The sequence below is a fragment of the Mesoplodon densirostris genome, chromosome 4 (genome assembly GCF_025265405.1).
Source record: "Mesoplodon densirostris isolate mMesDen1 chromosome 4, mMesDen1 primary haplotype, whole genome shotgun sequence".
NCBI lineage: Eukaryota > Metazoa > Chordata > Mammalia > Artiodactyla > Ziphiidae > Mesoplodon > Mesoplodon densirostris.
Window position 1 is genome coordinate 117,402,888 of NC_082664.1, and position 21,896 is coordinate 117,424,783.

General features: G+C 37.4%; 1 protein-coding gene across 1 annotated transcript in view; it reads right to left on the minus strand.

Moving 5' to 3' along the window:
• The window catches only part of ETFA (electron transfer flavoprotein subunit alpha), an 85,786-nt gene extending 64,302 nt beyond the window's left edge, over positions 1–21,484 (minus strand). Inside the window, exons 1-5 of the mRNA XM_060095136.1 lie at positions 21,379–21,484; positions 8,100–8,246; positions 5,773–5,854; positions 5,597–5,679; positions 959–1,058 (exon numbers count right to left, since the gene is read on the minus strand). Coding sequence (XP_059951119.1) covers positions 959–1,058; positions 5,597–5,679; positions 5,773–5,854; positions 8,100–8,246; positions 21,379–21,417 — 451 coding nt within the window. The 5' untranslated portion in view covers positions 21,418–21,484. The remainder of the gene's footprint in view (positions 1–958; positions 1,059–5,596; positions 5,680–5,772; positions 5,855–8,099; positions 8,247–21,378) is intronic.
• Positions 21,485–21,896: the final 412 nt, after the last annotated feature.

Here is a 21,896-nt window from a genome sequence, read left to right on the forward strand (position 1 = left end):
CTAAGTATAAGATTAAAGGACTATAACACTGAAGAAACATATCAGTGGCTCTCTGTATAACCTTGGATGTCTTTAAAAATAGAACAAGTGCTGACCTGCGTGGAAGAAACAAACTGGAAAAGGCAGTCACACTAATCAGGTACACTCTTCCTAAAAGGAATATAAACAAAAGCTTCCTTCTCCAAAAACAACATAATCAGTAACTCAACAACATGAGCTGCAACAACTTAATAAGAACGAAGCTACTATGCCTTGCTAAGGGAGGAAAATAAGTGAAAACATGATCAGGCGTAAAGGACAGGAAGTGTCTGCATCAAGACTTTTAAAGGATTTGAAACATTTCTTATGGATTAGCAATCACATTAAGAGTAACCTAAACTATGACCAAATATTTCCCTTTAAACACTACTAATGATGAAAGATCTGATTTGAGAATTGCCCATTTATACTGAAACGCACAACTTCGATCAGAAAGAACAGAGTTCACTGCCTTCTCCAGCCCCACTAGAGACCAGCGTGCTTAGCAAAAGATCAACTAAAGAGATACCAGAACGAATATCGTAATGCAGACGGAAATGAAGTAGAAGCAGCAAAGAAGACTGAAAATACTACTTTACAATAAAGATGTTAAAAAAAAAAAGAAAATACTACTTTAAAAAATAGAAAATTTTCTTTTCCAGGTGCCACTTACAAAATATACTAAATAGTAAATCTAACTTTTATTGATCACTGGAAAAATCTCACTCTGTACACTGAATGATCAGGAAGGAAAGAAATGTGTTCCAGATTTACCAGAGAGAATGTCATGTCATGGTCCAGTGGCAATTCTAAGACTAAGATTTTCCTCAGAAATCTTAAGATGGTCCATATTTCAAAATCCTGTCTTCAAGATTAATCTCTGCTTTTAAAGTTTTCAAAAATTTAACATACTGATTAATTATTTTCCTTGGGTACTCACCTGCATAAATGGTTCTCACAAATGTGTCGGGTGATTTGATTGCAATGATGTCAGAAATAGGGGCAACATCAAGTTTGGCTGCTATTCTGGGCAAAAGGTTCTAAAAGCAAAATAAGCAGTGAGTTACACACATACATGCTGATGGATGGCTATAAAGTTATCAGCAATAACATTCTCTAAATGGAAATTCTATAGAAATTTTAATTTGAATATTTTATATTTCACATGCATCTTTAGACATACCACAATTTCAAGCACAACTTTTTGGAGAGTCTTTGAGCATAAGTAAGACTCGATGATTACTCTAACTACATTAAGAGTTTTATAGCAATAAACTACCTTAACTCAGTATGTTGAATTATGAGATAGGATATTTGCTTTAATGATCATCATTTATGAAGTGTGACAGTTATAGACTACTGAATTTAGATAATATAGAAAAATATTTAGAGTAGTAGTAAAATTCTCAAATACTGAGAAAGAACATACTTGTATATGTTTATTTAATGTACATGAAAGAAATAATTTCAAAGCAGACATTTTCATCTGTTTAAAAAGTGATGTTGCATTTAAAAAGATCAAAACTAACCTAAGTGTCCATCAACAGGGGATAGGTTTATAAATTACAGTTCATCCATATAATTTTAAAAAATGAGAAAAGTAAAGCACAATGCCTCTCTCTCTCTCTCTCTCTCTCTCTCTATATATATATATATACACACACACATATATATCTCAACAAAAATTAATGTATGTGCTTTTCCTTGTATATGCATATAACATCTCTGGAATAGATACATGTGGTAACTTTGCTCCCACTAGCAGGGACCATTGGGCAAGCCACAATATTCCCAGGCCTTAGTTACTTCACCTCACAATGAGAGGAAGAGAATCTCTATGCTTCTACTCTAAATTTCTCTGACTCTCAGGCTCTAAAACAGAATCAGTTAGTGTAGAATGAATATCCATGCTTTCTAGACTCAGAGGTTCTCTTAGATGATGACACCATCTAAGTGTAATTTTAAAAGTGAAGTGTTGCTTTGATCACATAAATAGAAAAGGTGAATTCTACACTACTTTCTACAGAGAGCTTACTCCATGGCATCCCCTAAACTCAGTACATGATACTACCTCTAGCAGGCAAACTTTCATTATGACAGTACTCAAGTTCCTCTCCTCACTCCAACCCCAAACCCTCTCTGTTGCTCTAAGAATTCTCTCAGGATTATCCTCTAATCACTCCTTTATTCTTCATCCTCTTGCATGCATGTACAATTATACTATTTAATTGGCACTAACGTGTATTTTGTTTTAAAATACTTTTTAATATACATACTATATGACCCTCAACTAAATTTATAAAGCACCCTGAGAACAGAGGTTGTGTGTCTTCTGCTTCTTGTGTCTCTGGCCCGTATCTAATAAGCAGTTCTACATAAATCGATGCTAACAAGTGTTAAAAGCCTGAATCAAATTTCCTCCTGTTGCATCTGAAAATCTATATTTTCTAATTTTCAATCTATTGCTACCTAAAAGAGCTACTGAAAAGTACTGTAGTTTATAAATCCACAATTAGAAAAAATTAAGATTTCATAGGAAATAAAGGGCTTGGGAAAATAATTAAAATTCCATTAAACATAGCTCTAACTTGATAAATAAGAAGTTTAGAAGACATGTGCTTTTAAAAGAAACCAAATTTGTCAGCATTTAAAGCCTACTTCAGTAAGTAACTCTTTTCCTGAGCCACCTTCTTTAAATTGTTCAGGAAATACTGCTGGAATATTGTTACCTGGCTGAGCAGATTCTCTTACAAATTTTATGATATGCAGACTGTGCTTCTTCTTAAAGTTTTACAACTTTCTAAACTTGAAATTTAATATCTTTTGTACTTCTATTATCCCTTGTTTTATTTTAGCACTTCTTGAAAAAAAATTTACCACAGTACTTAAAGGCACACGTTTTTCCAGGTCTGATCTTCTGTCTGAATCTCCTAAGAGGATGGATGGTAAACAGATCTATTTCTACACTATCCAACAGGCTCAACCACATGGTTTCAGGGAAGGAGAGGCAATAACTAACACAGTTTTCTTTTGATGCACAAAAAGGTGACAGATTTTAAAATTCTAGCATACCAGTACAAAGGTGTGGTATCTTGAAAACACAATTGGTGAAGAACTGTTATACAGCCAATTGTTTAGCTTAATCTGATGGACTCTTCCTCATTCCAAATCCATTCAGAGGCTGCAGCAACAGCTACTACTATGTGACCTTTGTTCTCAAAACTCCCGTATGTCACAACATAGCAATCAAGGCTAGAGTATTAAAATCTAGCTAATCAGATACAACAAACACCCCTTCTTGGTTTAACAATCTTTTAGGTAAACTGTCATCACAGAAACTCGGACTTACGAAATTGTTTATATCACCCAACACAGAACCAAACTCTCAGAGATGGAATGGTCCATAAAGATCTTTTAGTTCAATGCTCATCTACAACAATCCAAAGTACAGTAGCTGGATGTCAAGCCTCTGACTTAATCATTTCCAAGGGAAGTGAAACCTGCCATAGAAAAAACCCATTCCATTTTAACATTTCTAGTTGGTAGATCATAGACATCACTTGGCCAAACTGCATCATTTTACATATCAGAAAACAGATTTCAGGAAGGTAAGTGACTAGCCCAGAGTCATATATCATATGTCATATATATAGAACCATCTTACTTAGCAATTACCAAACCCCACACAAAAATGGGAAAACTTATGATAGTCTGCAATGTGACAACCTAATTGTTGTCACATTGTTATTAGTAAAAGAACAATTATTGATTAAACTCATGTATTTACATTGTAGATTACAAATTCTGTTATTGCCTAGAAATTCTACTAATCTTAAAAGAAAAAATTTAATGAATTCAAAGTGATAATTGTGAGCTTAAAAACAAACTAGAGCAATTCACATGGGTGACAGTGCAAGATCCCTACATGTTTGCAGTGATTCACGTCTAGAAGCAATATTGCACTACAGATAAATATTCACAAACACTATTCATTTTGCAAGAAAAGAGATCAATGTGTTGGGAACTCACTGCTATTACCACTCGACATGGTTAGCTGATGAAAGAGCTTATATCTTATTCCCCAAACTCGTATTTAAAAATCAAATACAATTGTGAATGTAAAAGGAAAAAAAGTCAAATCAAGACAATTCAAAGAAGAAATTTAAATGACTGATAACTATATGAAAAGATATTTGATCTCACTATCAATGAGAGAAATGCAAAACTGTTAAAGATATGATTTTTCACACATCAGATTGGGGGGGAAATGTTAAAATGTACAATAGCAAGTGTTGGCAAGCTAGGCAACTGGTGGAGTGCAAACTGAGGCATCCCTTCATGAGAGCAATTTAGCAATATACATCAAAATTTTAAAAGCACATAGTCTTGACCCAGCTATTTCACTTCTAGACCTCTGTTCTAAATAAATACCAGCCCATGTATACAAAGGTATATACAAGGACGTTTCTTTACAGCAAAGTTTATAAATACAAAAAATTAGAAATAACCTAACTGTCCATCCTTGGCTAACTATGAAATATTATGCAACCATTTAAAAAATGAGATAGACACATTATGAGCAAATATTTTCAAGATATACTCTTAAGTGAAAACCACCAGTCACAAAACAATTCATGCTACACTATCCCATTCTAGAAGTTAAAAAAAAATTGTACATCTATTATAATTTGAAAATCCACGGGAAAAGGCTTAAAAGAATGTACAACTATTAACACCAGTACTTTGGAAGAGGGAAGAGAGTTGGGAATAAGAAAGGGCAATTGTGATACCTTGCTCTGCATACTGCTTTACTGTGTGCATCTTTTATAATAAGAATGTATTTGCGTACAACTTAATTTACCATCTTTAAAGGTAAAAATAAAAACTACAAGCTGCAGCTTATTAAGAATGGGATAAAAGAAAAGGGAGCTAGAATAATACCCATGGTCACAGGGAGAGCAAGAAAGACCCACTGACAAATTCCTTCTCTTGGGCTCCCCCTACATTCCCCCTCCCTTTTTTTAAAACTTCATGCAGACCACGACCCATCTCATAGCTCATTCTTTCTTCAGACATATCACAATGCACATGATCAGATTACACCTTTCTCTACCCTAAGGATGTCTTCAGCCACCACACAGCCCTTCCCAAATCCCCCAAATAGATAAATTTGGCCTTTCTAAATATCCATCAGTCACTCAAAGCCATCTCTTATAATGGGTTACTAATACAAATGACATTGACACAATGAGAAAGTTCAACATTGTTTTTAAAGTAAAATAATTTTTTTAAATAGTTTTCTCCATAACAAAATCTGAAAATCTGGAAGAGGCATTCTAATAAATTATGATGAAATCTTGAAAGAACAGAGTTCTCTCTGTGACAAAATGGAAAGCCTGGAGATAGCATTTTCACAGAAATTATAAAATCTTGAAAGAATAAATTTTAGCAAAACTATCACATTAATTCTGAAAGCCAGGATTAGCTATCTAAACAAAGTCTGTTGTACATTTTCAGCACAATGAAATCTAATGCTTCCAAGCAATGACATCAGATTCCACAGTCTCAGTCTTCTCACCTTTCCAAAGGCAGATGCTCCAGCACAGATGTGTGTGTAATTAAACTGCTTCTGAGTTGCCAAAATCAATGGTGTCAGTTCCTCTGAGAATTAAACACATTTGATAAACACATTTTATAGTATTTTATTTATTTCATAAATTCATAAACTTATTTCTTTCCACTGGAAAAACTCACCTGGAAGGAAGCCTTTGTACACATCATGCTGAGCCACCAGAACTTTTGCTACACCTGTTACTTTGCAGAGATCTTGTGCCACCTGTGAATAAAAGAGTTTTCAATTATCCATCTAACAGAAAGATACTGACAGAGCCACCACTACAATTATCAACAGAGCATAAAATCTTAATGGTCAACTGTAAAAACTGTTCTTATGGAAAAAAGGACTACTTGGGAATTTAAAAAAGTATTTAACAAAGAAAATCTTAAGCCAATTGATCTTACTGTCCACTGACCTTAAACAAAAATTCCTGCCTTGAAAAAGAGAAGTACTAATTGATAAACCAAAATCAACACAGCTGTCTACTCAAATTTAGTTGTACATTGTGCTCTTTCCTTTCACTCAGTGCAAATGTAAATTCATCATTTTAGAAATGGTGAAAATGAAGCAACAGTTAGATTCTCTCACAATAACAACACAGCCAATACACTTCAGACTCAGGGTTCCTAGAGCTAAAGAACAGGAGTTAACCACACTGATATACAGACTACTGCACTTTATCTGGCAATAATAATTTCTGCTGATTTTAAAATTAGTGAGTGAGCACTAGTGAATCTGGGCAATAAAGAAAATCTTATATAACAGTCCCCTGTGAACCACTGAGTTCCTACTCACTGACATATATTTATCTATGATGAAGCAAAATATTTTGTATTTGAAATCCTCATTTCTTCTGTTTAGAATCAGGCTGGGGTTCTGGGAAAGCTTTTTGACCACTCAGACTTCCTGTATACAGAAGGCAATTAGAATTCCTTCTTTTAAATCTCTTTAATTACAGCATAACTAGTTTCTGCTTTAGGAGAAACATGGTAATCATATTATGGTCTACTGTCTTCTTGTTTACCTCCATGCTGATTCACTGAGGTGTAGGCATAAAATGCTGTGCCTCCTGTCCCCTCCCTTGATGGAGGGTAAGATTGCAACAATATTCACTGAAGAAAGAACGCAGTGCAAAAGCACCTCTTCTGAATCAAGTGTTCACTGGAAGACAATCTTGTACTATCAAAACCATCTTTTTTTAAAAAAAAAAAAACAGCAAAAACTTCAGACACTACACAGAAGAGTCACTTGCTGTTTATGACAGCTACAGAAAACAATATAAAACTGAAATATGCCTAGGCTATTAACAGAGTCTCTATATACAGGTACTGATTGTTTTTCTTTAAGATTAAAATGTGACACGACAATAAAATTGTAACTGAAGAAAAGATGATTTGTTTTGATCTTTCTCAAAATAATGTAAATAAAATAGCATCAAATATTTTTAAGTCATATTAGAATAATTATTTAAAATCACAGCAAAATAAATAATCAAATCCAGAACTAGTATATCTGAAAGTAGGGCAACCAAAAAGATAGCTTAGCTATATCATCATACATTGTGGTTAATAACTATGTAAGACTCAACAAGTGTTAGCAGGATTTTGGTAAAGAAATCCACATAACCGCAAACCTGCTTGAATACATTCTTTTAAGATACCAATTTCACGTAAGAATATGGACAGAAACAACACTAACATTCTGAACCTGCATTACATCACATGCTCTGCAACAATGCCATTTAATAAAAAATGAATTAAATCCTCTAAAAAGAAACATGCTTTATTAGGGATTTCTTCCTCTGAGGTCCAAGCCCCCAGCTGTACAACTGGCAACTCCTGTATAGTGAGAGGGAACGGGCGGCTCAAGCTGGATAAGCTTAATTGAAGCACACTTTCAACTACACTACAGCCCAGAGGTACAGACTCTGCATACCACATTAGAGCTCCTTTCCAGGGGGTTACTTTACAAAGCTGTCACTGTCTTATTTCAACAACAACCAAAATGAAGAACACCTTTTAGTAGCAGCTATAGTTTAGAAAGCATAATACTTACATTTGAATTCTTACACCAATTAAAAATTAACACCCATGATACTTTTTCCAGATTTACCACTTACAGGAACTAAAAGCAATTAGCAAGCATATTCATCAATACAAAAAAGGGATCGGCTATTAACCTCTAAGGGGACTCAAATATTATCACTCTACTTGGTACCTGATGGTACATGATGGTGCCAGTGGAACTAAATTAAGTATTCTACCTCATTTCAAAAGATAAAATGCCTGGTGAGCAAACCTTTTAGTTCCTTTTTTCACACATAGTAACGGTTGTGACATTCAGCATTTAATGAGGATCAGAGACCAGTTTGGGTTACAGTCCTCAGCATAATTCTCTGTCTCCATCTTTCCCTGTCTCTTGATGGAGATTATATTTGCTATGGTTGACCTTAAAAATTTCTCACCTTGTCACATTTGATTCCAGCTACTAAACAGGACACTTCACCTCCAAGACGTGTGGCTGCAGTGATGGTATTTAATGTAATGGGTGCTAGGGTATCATTTCCATGCTCAGCTATTACCAGGGTACTCTGAAATCGTAGCAATGAGGCCTAAAAAGAGAAAGCAAAAAAGGAAAAGAATGTTGTAATACAAACTTTATTTTTACTCTAATTGATAAGCATGTGTGCTTTAAAGAAAACTGTATGCAATATTCAGTTTTATAAATGTATTTATAAAATACTTGCTCAGTAGCAAAAATTGGGGCTGTGTCTATCACTCTATTACTGATAGTCTTACCTAATAAAAACAAAAAATACAAATTAGTATTCTACTGTTAGAAAAAAAATTTTATTATTTCCAAGCAACTTTCCCACTAATCTATGTTCAATAACAAACTGATAAATGTATCTATATTTAAAATCCTTAGAACACATTAACCCAGCAAACTAGGAATCAACTACTACCAATTACATTCACTTGCAACAATACTGCTAAACAGTACAGTATATCTAGAAATAATGATTATGAAATCAATTACTAAAGTTCTGTTGCTTCAGGCAAAATGAATTTAATACCAAAATAACTGATAATGTAAACCTGCCTTTAAAATACAATACTACACAGCAATTTTGATAAAGTTTCAATTGTTCAAATATGCTTCCAACTTCAAAAAAGGAGCTTTTGGACAGTATCTTGGAACCAACTAATATCCATCCATAGCTACTGTGGACTATCAAGAGACCACCAAATAGTTCATGGTCATTTGAAATAATTTCAAACACCAGAAACACAAAGATGAACAAGAATGGTCCCTGCGCTCAAAGTTTTCAAGAGAAATTAAGACTTGTTCACATACAATTATAAGACAGAATAGTTTTCAATTAATGAAGAGAGCCAAAATGTTGGCAGCTGCCGATCATGAAGCAGAGAATCAAGAGGAAGAATGGAAGGAAGTTTAGGTATTCCTGTCATGTGAAAGGATAAGGAAGCACACCACAGGCATGAGGAAAGGAGAAAATTTTGGAACTATCCTTGTGGAAAATGGCAATGAGAAATGAGAAAAAGAGGCACTGATGATCAAATGTCATGGTTCTGTGGCTTTGAATTCAGCAATAATCTTCAGATCTGGAGTTGGAATGAACAAAGCAGAGTGTAAAATGTACCCAGAGCTGGAAATTTACAAAGAGGGTATGCGTGAAGGGAAGCCAGGTACAGGACTATAATGCTGGTTGCACAACTAAACTGACAAAATACATATTTTTTGTTTACTATATTGTATATATCAATTGCTATATTCTTCACCTTTTTATTAATATATGGGCATATCAGTTCAACTAGTTTCCATAATCATTTGGGTTATTAGTAATTTTTTATTATATTTATATAATATATATTATTATATTTATTATATTTATTTATTATTATAAACAATGCAGAGACGAGCATCCTCATAGCCAAAGCTCTGCACTCAACAGATGAGAGTTCCTTTTAGTCCAGTAAGACCTTTTTGACTGAAACTTAGCCAGGTTACTCTACCTGCTCTGCTTCCACGGATGACTAAGTCAGATTCTGTGCAACCTTCAACAAAATAGGGGCCCTTCTTCCCCTAAGCCTCCTACTTCTACCACTGCAACCCCTTCCTTCTCCTCAGCCCTCTAAACCCCCTCTATCCTTGATGAACCTAATCCCAGAGCTGGGGGCCAGAGACTGCAAGGCAAGACTTCAGGGGCAGAAATGCTTCCAGAGCCACAGAATGAGGATGGAAAGAGGAAGAGGACAGCACTGAAGAATATGCCAGAGGAAGGAATTGCTGCATTGTGTATCAGTGGATGACATTTAATGTCTTTTTTCCTCCCTTTCTGTTTACTCAAAGGGAGCAAGAAAAGGGGAGAAAATTAGACTTTTGTTTTTGCCAAATCAAGTCGTTGTTTGTATAACTTTTCCTTTTTTACGATACAAAAAATTGCCTTCTCACGAGAGGTGAAATTCTTTATGGTTAAGGTTAGAAATCTTTATGCACTTCTTAAGATTCTCTTCTTATGACAAATTCCTAGGAGTGTTAGATCAAGAGATAGACACATTTTCAAGGCTTTTAATACAGATTGACGCAAACTGTTCTCCAGAAAAGTTGTAGCAATTCACAATTCCTGGGATGGCATGAAAGTTCTTAGAAGACAAACACCATGCCTGTTTACTTTTGTATCCCCATAGTCTAAAACAATGTTGTTTCCAATATACATCTGTAGAATTATACAGTACTTCTTTTTTAATCAGAAGAGCACAATATCTTGTAAAGAACTTTGTAATTAGGACCCAATGGCATAATTTATGATTTAAATCACATTTCACAAGAATTGCCAGTAACAAACTATTTATTACCAATATATATCAGACACCATATTTTTGATTATGCTTCACACCTCATTTGCCATAAAAATTATGAGTTTTTCATCACCATTTAAAGAATAAATCCAAGATTTGGTGGCAAAAGGCCCATATTTGCTATAAATTATAGTTCTAACATAATATAAATTAGGTAGTGTCCTAAGGAATTGTCAAGCCTTTTAGAACTTCCAAGGGATCACTGCATATTCTTTCTAAAAGACTATTCAAAATTAAATTTATCAGGATAAACAACTAAAGAATATACATAAGGAACTACTCAGTCCGTCTATCTGATCAATCTTTACTAAGTACTACATATATCATAAGGCACTCCATATTACTTTATCAATTGACTCCTTTATAGTTTTTTTAATACTACGCTTTCTTCTAATTCAATGTTCCATCTTCTATTTCTCAGATACCACCTAAAGAGAAGCTGCAGCATCTAAACATGGTTATGTAGCTTAATTCAGCAATAACAGCTGTGTGCAGCCTACAGCAGAAGAAATTGGTCTGTGACCTTTAAAATGTTATTCCTCAATCCAGAGCCCAGTTTCTTCATCTTCAAATTGAAGGAGACAAACTAGATCAATGGTTTTCAAACTATACTCCATCCAGGGAGGCACCTCAGGAACCACCGCATAGAATAAAGTAAGAACCAGGCAGGTAGGGCTGCCAGAATGGTCCCCAGCTTTGCTTTAACCAAATTAACCAAACTAATATTATAGAGCCCTGTACTAAGATAAAATTGTATTTAAAATTCAAGAAACCTCTATGATGTAGGTACCATTATTATCCTGACTTTACAGATGAGGGAATTGGAGCTTAGTGGCTACATAGCTAAGAAACAGAGCCAGGTTAAAGTCCAGGTAGTTGGACTCCAGATTTGGGGTTTTTAATTACCAGCTCTCATCAAAGCACCATCATTTTTAGCTGTTTTATATATGGGTCATTCCTGTAATATTTCACTTAGCAAATTTTCTCTTGTTTAAAAAAAAAATAGCACTGGTCAAAAAGAAACAGAAAGATGATATCAAAGGCCTCTTTTCCAGCTCTAAAAATTCTGTAACCCTAAAATCCCATTTTAAATAGAAGTGGTATAGAATATCACAAAGATACAAAAAACACTGCTACTTAAATTAAAATTAATTCATGCAGACCAGTGCCACCATAAATTCTTGGTCATCAACCTTATCTGGGCCCTCTGCCTGGCAATGTTTCTATGACATCCTTGTTGGCATTCTCACTCACTCTCCACAGCAACTATTTCCAATATCCCCTTCCGACATTTTTCAAACTGCCAACATAGTCTGCTCCTTACTCTCAGAAGAAAGCCTCACTTCTTACTTCTTACAATGAAAACTGAAGCCATTAGGAGAGAACTGCTTCCCCTTCCTGATATCCAACATAGAAATTCCCGCCCCTGCTCTATCACAGTAGAAGCTGCTGCAGGTCCTTCCTCCTGGATCTGATCCCTTCATCTGGACTCTGGATTCCATCCTCTCAAACCTAGTCAAACACTTCATTCTGTAATCACCTCTCAGTAACGTTTCCAACCTCTCCCACCTCTCCCTTCTCCTTCCCTTAAAACATGTTTGAAGCTCTCCCAATTTTAATGGAACCCAAAATTAAAAATCCATTATCCCACCTTTCACTCCAGCTAATTCCTCATCTCCCATACACACCTCAACTACTGTACTTGTATCCTGGCTTCTGCACTCACCAAAATTACCAACAAATACTTTTCATGCTTACTTCTTCTCTCAAAATGTGTGAAATTACTGACTAGTCCATTCTTACTTCCATTGCTTAATTTATAATTTATCATCTATATAAAAATGACAGATATATAGACAGAGATAGAGGTATCAAATCTCTCTCCTAAGTGCTAGACCTATATAATTAGGTTACACCTGCATATCCAATTGCTTAACTTGTCTCATCAATCACTCACCGACTCAGCAAATCCAAATCTTAACTCACCTTTCCCTTGATCCTCCAGCCCCCTCCCATACTGCTTCTCTGGAGTTCTACAGGGGATGCACCACCCCCTAACAAGTTGCCCAAACCATGATCTGAGAGTCATATCTGGGTTTTTCCCTCAATTCTCACAGCCAATCAACCACTAAAGCTGTAACAATTCTTCCTTCTAAATATAGTATCTCCTAACTCCACTCACTTCTCTCCATCTTTAATTCCACTACCTAGTGCAGGCCATTAACCCTATCTTATTACTCCAACTGACTCCCAAACCACCTTTGCTCCCCTCCAATCCATTTCTCTCAGTGATCTTTCAATGATAAAAATCCAACATGTTATTCTCCTGCTCAAACAAGTCAACTGCTTCCTGCCTCCTTAGGATGTGGTAAACTAGACTCCTTAGATTGGCTTACCAGGCATTTATTCTATGGCCTGATCTACCTCCCTAGCCATATATCTTTTGCTCTATTTATAACTTACTTTCGGATACTTGAACTTGCCCTGCTCTCTCTGATCTTTAGCCTGTCCTCACATTGTTCCCTCTGACTTAAGGACCTCTTCCTCTATTACCGGATTAGCTTTCAGTTAATCATCCTTAGGTTTTCTGCTTAAATGCCAACCCCTCCAAGAAACTTTTGTACAGTGTTGTGGTAAAGAGTACAGGCTCTAGAGCTCCCCTGCCTGTTCTTGTTTTTTGTTTTTGTTTTTAAATTTTCTGGCTGCACTGTGCGGCCTGCAGGATCTTAGTTCCCCAACCAATGATCGATCCTGGGTCCGGACAGTGAAAGTGCAGAGTCCGATCCACTGGACAGCCAGGGAATTCCTGCCTGGGTTTAAATCCCACCTCCACCATTACTTCTTTGTGCCTCAGTTCTCAGATCATAAAATGTAGATGATGGTAACAGTAATAATCTCAGAGTTGTTGGGAGGATTAAATTAGTAATTGTAAAATAAAGCTCTTGGGATAGTTCCTGGAACATAATAAATGCTCAATAAACGTTAGCATGAAAGCTTCTGTGGATCTCCTCCAACTGGTTAACTTTCCTAGCACCAACACAGTACCCTGAATCGACTTCATTACAGCACTTACACGTACCTGATTACTTTGTCTTCCCTTCTTGATTTTGAGTACAGAGGTCATGTCTAGTTTTCTCACCGCTACAACCCCAGCTTCTACTTCAATGTCTAGCACAGAGTAGATGTCTAATAAATGAGTTGAACATTGCTTCTAAAAACTTCTTCATCAAAAGGATAACAAGCCACAGATTGGGAGAAAATATTTGCAAAAAAAATATCTGATACAGGACTGTTATCTAAAATACACAAAGGACTCTTAAAACTCAACAATAGGAAACAAACTGATTTAAATATGGGCAAAAGTTCTGAATAGACACCTCACCAAAGGAAATATACAGACGGTACGTAAGCACACGTAAAGATGCTCTACATCATATGTCATTAGGGAACTGCAAATTAAAACAAAAATGAGATACCACTACACATCTATTAGAATGGTGAAAAACCAAAACACTGACAACACCAAATGTTGGTGAAGATATGAAGTAATGGGAACTCTGGTGTAAATTCAAAATGGTACAGCCACTTTGGAAGACAGTTTGGCATTTTCTCACAAAACTAAACATACTCTTGCCATACAATCCAGCAGTCACACTCTTTGGTATTTACCCAAATGAGTTGAAAACTTACATCCACACAATGGGACTTCCCTAGTGGTCCAGCGGTTAAGACTTTGGACTTCCACTGTAGGGAGGTGGGTTCCATCCCTGGTCAGGGAACTAAGATCCCACATGCTGTGTGGTGTGGCCAAAACAAAACTTACGTCCACACAAAAACCTGCACACGGATATCTATGAAAGCTTTATTCATAATTGCCAAAACTTAGTAGCAATCAAAACGTCCTTCAGGGGACTTCCCTGGTGGTGCAGTGGTTAAGACTCCGTGCTCCCAACACGGGGGCCCAGGTTTGATCCCTCGTCAGGGAACTAGATCCCACATGCATGCCGCAACTAAAAGTTCACATGCCACAACTAAGGAGTCCGCAAGCTGCAACTAAGGAGCCTGCCTGTCGCAACTAAGGAGCCCTCAAGCCACAACTAAGGAGCCCTCGAGCCGCAACTAAGAAGCCTATCAGCCACAACTAAGGTCCAGTGCAACCCAATTAATTAATTAAAAAAAAAAAAGTCCTTCAGTAGGTGAATGGATAAACTGTGGTACCACTCAGCAAATGGAGTACTAGTCAATGCTTTAAAATAAAAAAAAGAGCTATCAGACCATGAAAAGGCATGGAGGAACTGTAAATGCATATTACTAAGTGAAAGAAGACAGTCTGAAAATGCTACATACTATACAGTTTGACCAATGTGACATGCTGGAAAGGAAGAGCTATGGAGACAGGAAAAAGATCAGTAGTTGCCAGAGGTTGGCAGGGAAAGGGCAGAGAACAGAGGATTTTAGGGCAATTAAACTATTCTGTATATTATAACAGTGGATACTTATCACTGTACATTTGTCAAAACCCATAGAATGTGTAACACCAAGAGTGAACACTAATGTAAACTATGGATTTTGGATGATAATGATGTGTCACTGTAGGTTCTTCAATTGTAACAAATGTACCACTCTGGTGCAGGACACTGATAGTGAGGGAAGGAAGAAGGGGTAATATGGGAATGCTCTGTACTTTCTGCTCAATTTTGCTATGAACCTAAAACTGCTCCAAAAAATAAAGTCTATTTTTAAAAAATCTTCTGTTGCTTTAAAAACATCCTTTTAAACTTCTACTTTATACACTGAGCTATAAAAAAATAATTTTAAGACTCTAGATTAGTTACTCCTCAAGGTTATTCATTTGAACCACAGAAAATGATGCGAATAACTGTTTTCTTGATTCTCCTGAGAATGAACATAGCTAGGACCATTCCAGATTCACAGGTAAGAAGTTATTTCATTACATACAGTGAATGCTTAAGGATTATAAATGTTTGTTGCCACCTTACACTTAGATCTTCCTTTTGTGTGTGTGGGTGTGCAAGAAGGTTTATTGGGGAGTAGTACTCTTGAGAACGACACTCAGGAGGCATCAAGGAAATAGAACTGGGCAGTGGAAGAAGCTGAACTGCAATGTTGCAGTGCAGTCACTACAAAGCTCTCGGCTGATCTCACAAGGAACCCTGGAACTAGGATGGCCCTTCAGAGTTGTCCAGAACTGAAGCAAGGGGGCCACAGACTTTGCGTGGTTTTTTTGGGTTTTTTTTTAAAGAATAATCAAACTAACATGACTGACGCGTTCTTTTATTTCTAATTCAACCCTGGAAATAACGCCATGTTTTTAAAAAAAGCAAGATATGATCAAATAAGAACACATACAATATGTACAGAATTAAAACAATGGTAAACAGGTGATTTAAGATAGCCAAAACTCAAAAATGAAGTGGCCTTTTTATCTAAGGAAAATCCTTCACCCTTACTACTTCATCAGCCAATAACAACAGTTGTAAAGCACCTTAGTTTACAAAGCAATTTCACAGGTTTCTCTAGCCCCCTGACTAGATTAAGCCTCTCCCCAATTACATATTCCCCTAACACCCTATACACCTTTCTGTCACAATGATCACACTTAAAATAATGTGTTCAATATTTGTCTCTCCCAGTCTGTTTGCACCACGTGGGCAGGGACGAGGTCTGTCTCATTCTCCACTGTGAACTCCGTATCTATCTGTGAGCGTGACACATAGTGGGCATTCAATGAATGTTTAGTGAAAAGTTTCCCCCTAAATGATCAAAAACTAAAAAAGCAACCATTTTCCTCTCATTGATAATTTAATTATCTAAGCAGTTAATATGTGTATCTACCAAGAACAGTACGCAAACTTGCTAAATCCCTGAAGAAATACCCCATCATCCTTTTACAGAACTTATCTAGACTACTAACTAGACTTAGTTCCAAACAGTAAAATGTTTAGTTTTTTTCTGCATACCTGCCACATACCCTTGTTAAGTTGACTGGCCTTAATGAGACAGTATTCTTGAAGATAGGGTTAAAGGGGTCTTCATCCTCTCTCCACCCTTTCAGAGCCAGACTTCTTGAAAACAACGTCCTTAAGCATAAACTCTGCTGCCTCACCTCACTCTTTCTCCCTTACTCACAGCAAACCAGCTTTCACTTGCACTACAGCACGGAATCCAGTCCCTTCAAAGTCACCAACAACCTGGGATAGCTAAGTCCAGTGAACACATTTTGGTCCTTCTCTTATTCAACCTTAACAGTTTTGACACTGTTTTTGCTTTTCAGTGTTTTTAGCAGCAACAAAGGAGATTCACTGCTCAGGTGCTCCTGCTGTGCCTTTAACTGTGTGTTCAGGTAGTAAACTACCACAGGTGTTAGAAGGAAAAAAAAAAAGTTGGACTCTAACTCCCTACTGTACAAACCCACTCAAAACCTAAAGTAGGAAGAATAAGTTTAATCTACCTCCCCCACCTTTGAAAACTAAGTGGGGTAATGGTAAGGGGGTGAGGGTCATTTTGCTTAACTCAAAAATTAAAAAGCAGGAAAAAACTATAAAATCTTTCCAACTTCTACTGAAAAAGATAAATAATATATAATTAAAGTTACCCATCCCTATTTTAACATATATTTTGTAATTTAAAAATGTATATTACATTTCTGTACTTTAACCTCCTTAGTAATAAAATATGGTAGCTTTTAATCATGACTAGAAATGTCATATGACATTGATTATATTATTAAAAACAGTCAATTTACTTCACTTTAAAAACAGACAAGACCCTTAAGTAGATACGTTGGCAGGAAGCATAATTTTACGGAATTCCCCTTATGCAATAAAATGTTTTAGTACCACATCAAACTTGGCTTTCTTCTTTCAAAAGAAATTAAAATTTGCATGTGAATTACAGAGTTCAATCTCACTCATCAATGATAGATCGTGGACTCTGAAAAATGTCATGTTCCTTCATACCAGTTTCAGAGCTTCTGAATCAAGGTAGATATGCCTCCTGTCTGGCAATGAATATAGTAACAGGAAGACTCAAATAACCTTGAAAAGTGTTGCTTCACTCTCCATGTAAAACATCTCTTTGGTATCTTAGTCAACAAATCAATTTCAAATGCAAATGAGTAAAATAATACTAATAATTCAAATCAATAACCCTGCAAGAATGTTAACTACCTGTTTTCCTCTTATTGTGTTCCCCAGCTCTTTACTGTAGATGGAAAACTTTCATTAACAGATAACATTGAGGACCACCCCCACACACACACCAAGAGATGAAGGACTTTGCTCAAGGCCACAAATAAATCAAAATGAAAATGGAATTTAGATACCAAATGCGAGTCATTTAACTTACATTCTAACAGTTTAAGGTATCTTTTTTTTCACTAGTTGCAATAAATTTACCATCTTAACCATTTTTAAATGTACAGTTTAATAGTGTTAGCTATATTCACATTATGATGTTAACAGTTTAATCTTTTAAGAGATAAATCTATTATTAAAAATATGGTTTTGTAGAAACATATCTTCCTGAATTTACTCATGGTTAGCTACAGAACAATTTATTTAAATTGCAAGAGTGGAGATTCAGATAACTCATTTTGACTTTATGGTATCATAAATATAAGTAAACAGGAGCCAGACTGAAGGGACTTGCACTTTAGAAATCTGTGACAACTTGAGCACCAAAACATTTAAGAGTAGTAATGGATGAAGTAACCTACTGAATGAAGTAAGGATCCATGAGTCCATAAATAAATACATCAATAAGCAAGAAGGAAATGTTCTTTCTTATAATACAAAGCTAATAAAAGTAGAAGGAATGGACTTCTCTGGTGGCGCAGTGGTTAAGAATCCGCCTGCCAATGCAGGGGACACGGGTTTGAGCCCTGGTCTGGGAAGATCCCACATGCCGTGGAGCAACTAAGCCCGTGCGCCACAACTACTGAGCCTGCGCTCTAGAGCCCACGAGTCACAACTACTGAGCCCACGTGCCACAACTACAGAAGCCCGCACGCCTAGCACCTGTGCTCTGCAACAAGAGAAGCCACTGCAATGAGAAGCCCACGCACGGCAACGAAGAGCAGCCCCTGCTCGCCACAACTAGAGAAAGCCCGCGCGCAGCAACGAAGACCCAATGCAGCCAAAAATAAAATAAAATTGATTAATTAATTTTAAAAAAAGTAGAAGGAATGATGAAATTAGAAAAATCACTATTTTACATCACAGTACTCATTTCTCAGGCAAGAATCATCAACAGATAAGACTAATGGGTGAAAGTCTGATGAGAAACAGAAGAGTTACATAGTTTCAATGTATCTCTCCACAAATTAGTTAAAAATCACGAACGGATGAGTAGTAATTTGATAGTGGAGAAACCTGCTGAACACTTTAGCCAAGTAATTAACATCACCAATAATGGGATAAACCAACATTATGAGCCTCCTAATATGAAGCACTGAGAACACAATACCACTTCTGTGATACTCCTGCCAGTACATAACCTGAAACTAATCAGAGGAAACACCAGACAAACCTAAATCGGGGGACAGTCAACAAAATAGAAGGCCTGTACTCTTCAAAAATGTCAATGCCATCAAAGCCAAAGAAAGGCTGAGGAGTTTTCTAAAAAAGACTGAAGAGACATGAGAACTAAATGCAAGGCATGATCCCAGAGTATCCTAGACCAGAATAAGAAATACTGCTACAGATGCAAACCATTACATACAGAATGGATAAACAAGGTCCTATTGTAGAGCACAGGGAACTGTATTCAGTATCCTGAGATAAACCATAATGGAAAAGAATATAAAAAAGAATGTGTACACACACACATATATAAATGAATCACTTTGCTGTACTGCAGAAATTAACACACTGTAAATCAACTATACTTCAACTAAAAAACAACAATAAAAAAATACTGCCACAAATGAGTAACAATTGGTAATACTTGAGTAATATCTACAGATCATAGTATTGTATCATTGTTAAACTTGCTGATTTTGCCAATTATACTGTGATAATGAAAGATGAACCTCCTTGTTCATAGAAAATATACTGAATTATTTAGGAGTATAGAGCATGTCTGCAACATACATATTATATCAGAAAAATAATATGTATATATGAGGAGAGAGAAAGCAAATGTGCCAAACTGTTAATAGCTGGTGAAACTCAGCAAAGGGTTTTGAGAATTCTTTGTACTATTCTTGCAACTTTTCTGTAAGCTTGAAATTTCTAAATTTTTCAAGTTAAATATGTATGTGTATTTATGTATCCATTTTACAAGTGTTCCCACCGTTTTCCTATACCCTTGAAATTCAAATCTCTCAAATGTTCTTAATGACTTTAGAGGAGCTACTCTACTTAGCATGACTTCAAACCCTGAAAATAAAGTCAAGGTCAAAGTCTTTGGCAAACCACAGAAAAGATTTGGAAATACTGCCTATGTATATTGGCAGTGTTTATAATGACTTAAGCTAGTCATTCCATTTTTTTCTGGTAGTGCTACAAAATAACTGAGTCCTAAATTCCCCCTCCACAACTATTTCACTTATGCCAGACTTCTAACCTGTCCACATAACTACCTTCCAATTACTGTATAGGTAAGAATCTGGCTCTGATACCTGGAACTTTGCCAAATCCATGACTTTAACTTTTTTATGTCTGAGTCATCTGAGGAAAATTTCTGGGGAAGACTGAACACTGACCTGAAGAATGTGGGTTTGAACTTTGAGTGTATGGGGGGGCGGGGGCGGGGTGGGGTTGGGCTTTTGTTTTTTAAGGGAACAAGAATACATAAGAAAAGGGCCTACAGATATCTAGAAATACTGCCAACTATGTTTCAGGGAGAAAATCCCAGCGGTGGGTACGAAAACATGCATGCACAAGAAAAATTGTAGAAAAAATACAAAACGTCAGAAAAGTTTCTGACCCAAGTTTAGCAGTCTTGTCACTTAACCATCAGAATATCTACAGAATCCACAATATAAATGGTTACTTGACTTGTAATTGGTCAATCTCCAAATACTACTGTCCCAAATACTACTGCCCCATTGCATTAGGACAAACACATATTTTCTATCAGTCTTTCTCACAATAGCAAAATGTGGTAAACTCATGATTTGTGACTAATGAAAGCATCAAAAACTTACCGCTACCAATAATCGTTCCCTAGCTATTTAACCAGCAATCTGCTGGTTTAAAAGCAGGTCAGCTTGTAGTAAAAAGACGCCTGCCTTTCAAAACTGGCTACAGCTGTCAGTACAATCACCTAAACGCAGCACTGCCCCATTAGCCAGAGAGGAGAACAAGTTTCCAAAACCACATTGCCCCTCGCTCGCCCCAGCACTTGACAGTGAGTGGATTCGAAGAGCCGCAATGCACCCAGGGAAAATGTTTAATTCTTCCAGAAACGTCACCTTCCAAGCTGAATTCAGGTTTTAAACTTTTTCCAAGAGGACATCCCGGCGGCGACATTTTCCTCCCTCGGGTGAAGATTCCCCGGGGACTCAGCTGCTCGCTCCCCGCCAAAGGTGGAGAAACTGGCGGCCTGTCAGTGCTGGAGGCTGGGAGAGGGGCTGGGAAGAAGACGGGGAGGAGGAGGGGCAGCGGGAGCGCAGGTTCAGTACTCTGACCTCTGACCTCGACCCCCACCTGGCGGCCCGGAAGGAGGCAAGGGAAGGCCCCAGCACTTTGAGCCCGGGCCCCAGGCCGGGCTGGGCCTGCCAGTGAGAGGGCCAGTCAGGTCCGGGGGTGGCGGTGACCTTCGCCCAGATCTTCACAGGGACAGCAGATCGAGGCTGGACCGTCACCGGGCTCGACCCTTCCCGCCCGGACTCACCGCCCGCCGGAGCTGCCCAGGAGCCACCGCTCGGAACATGGTCACTGCACCCGTTCGCTTCACACTAGCCGAGAACGTACCCAACTGCACCGCCTCCGCTAGTCACCGTAACGCTCGCGAGACTCGGGAACGAGAGCGGACGCCCCGGCGAGGAGAGCGAGCTCGCGGTTTCTGCCTGCCTATTGGGCGGTCGCGCAGCCAATGGGGACGGCGGAAAGTTAGGGGCTGGACTTGGGAGTGGGGCAAAGGTGAGGCTGTTAACTAGGAGACGTAGGCTGAAGCCAGGCTAAAGAAAGACCCGGGCAAAGCGGTCAAACTGCCGACGACCGTAGCCCAGACTGTCTGCCAGCCCCAGTGTGCAACGCTTGTTGGACCGAACTTTCCCACTGAGCTGATGACGTCACTGTCCTGGCTTCCCAGACCTCTGGACGAAGTTCACCTCTCTCTAATTATTCTTCTGCCTGTTCATTTGCTCACAGATATCAATGTTAACCCCTGCAATGTGCTAAACACATTTT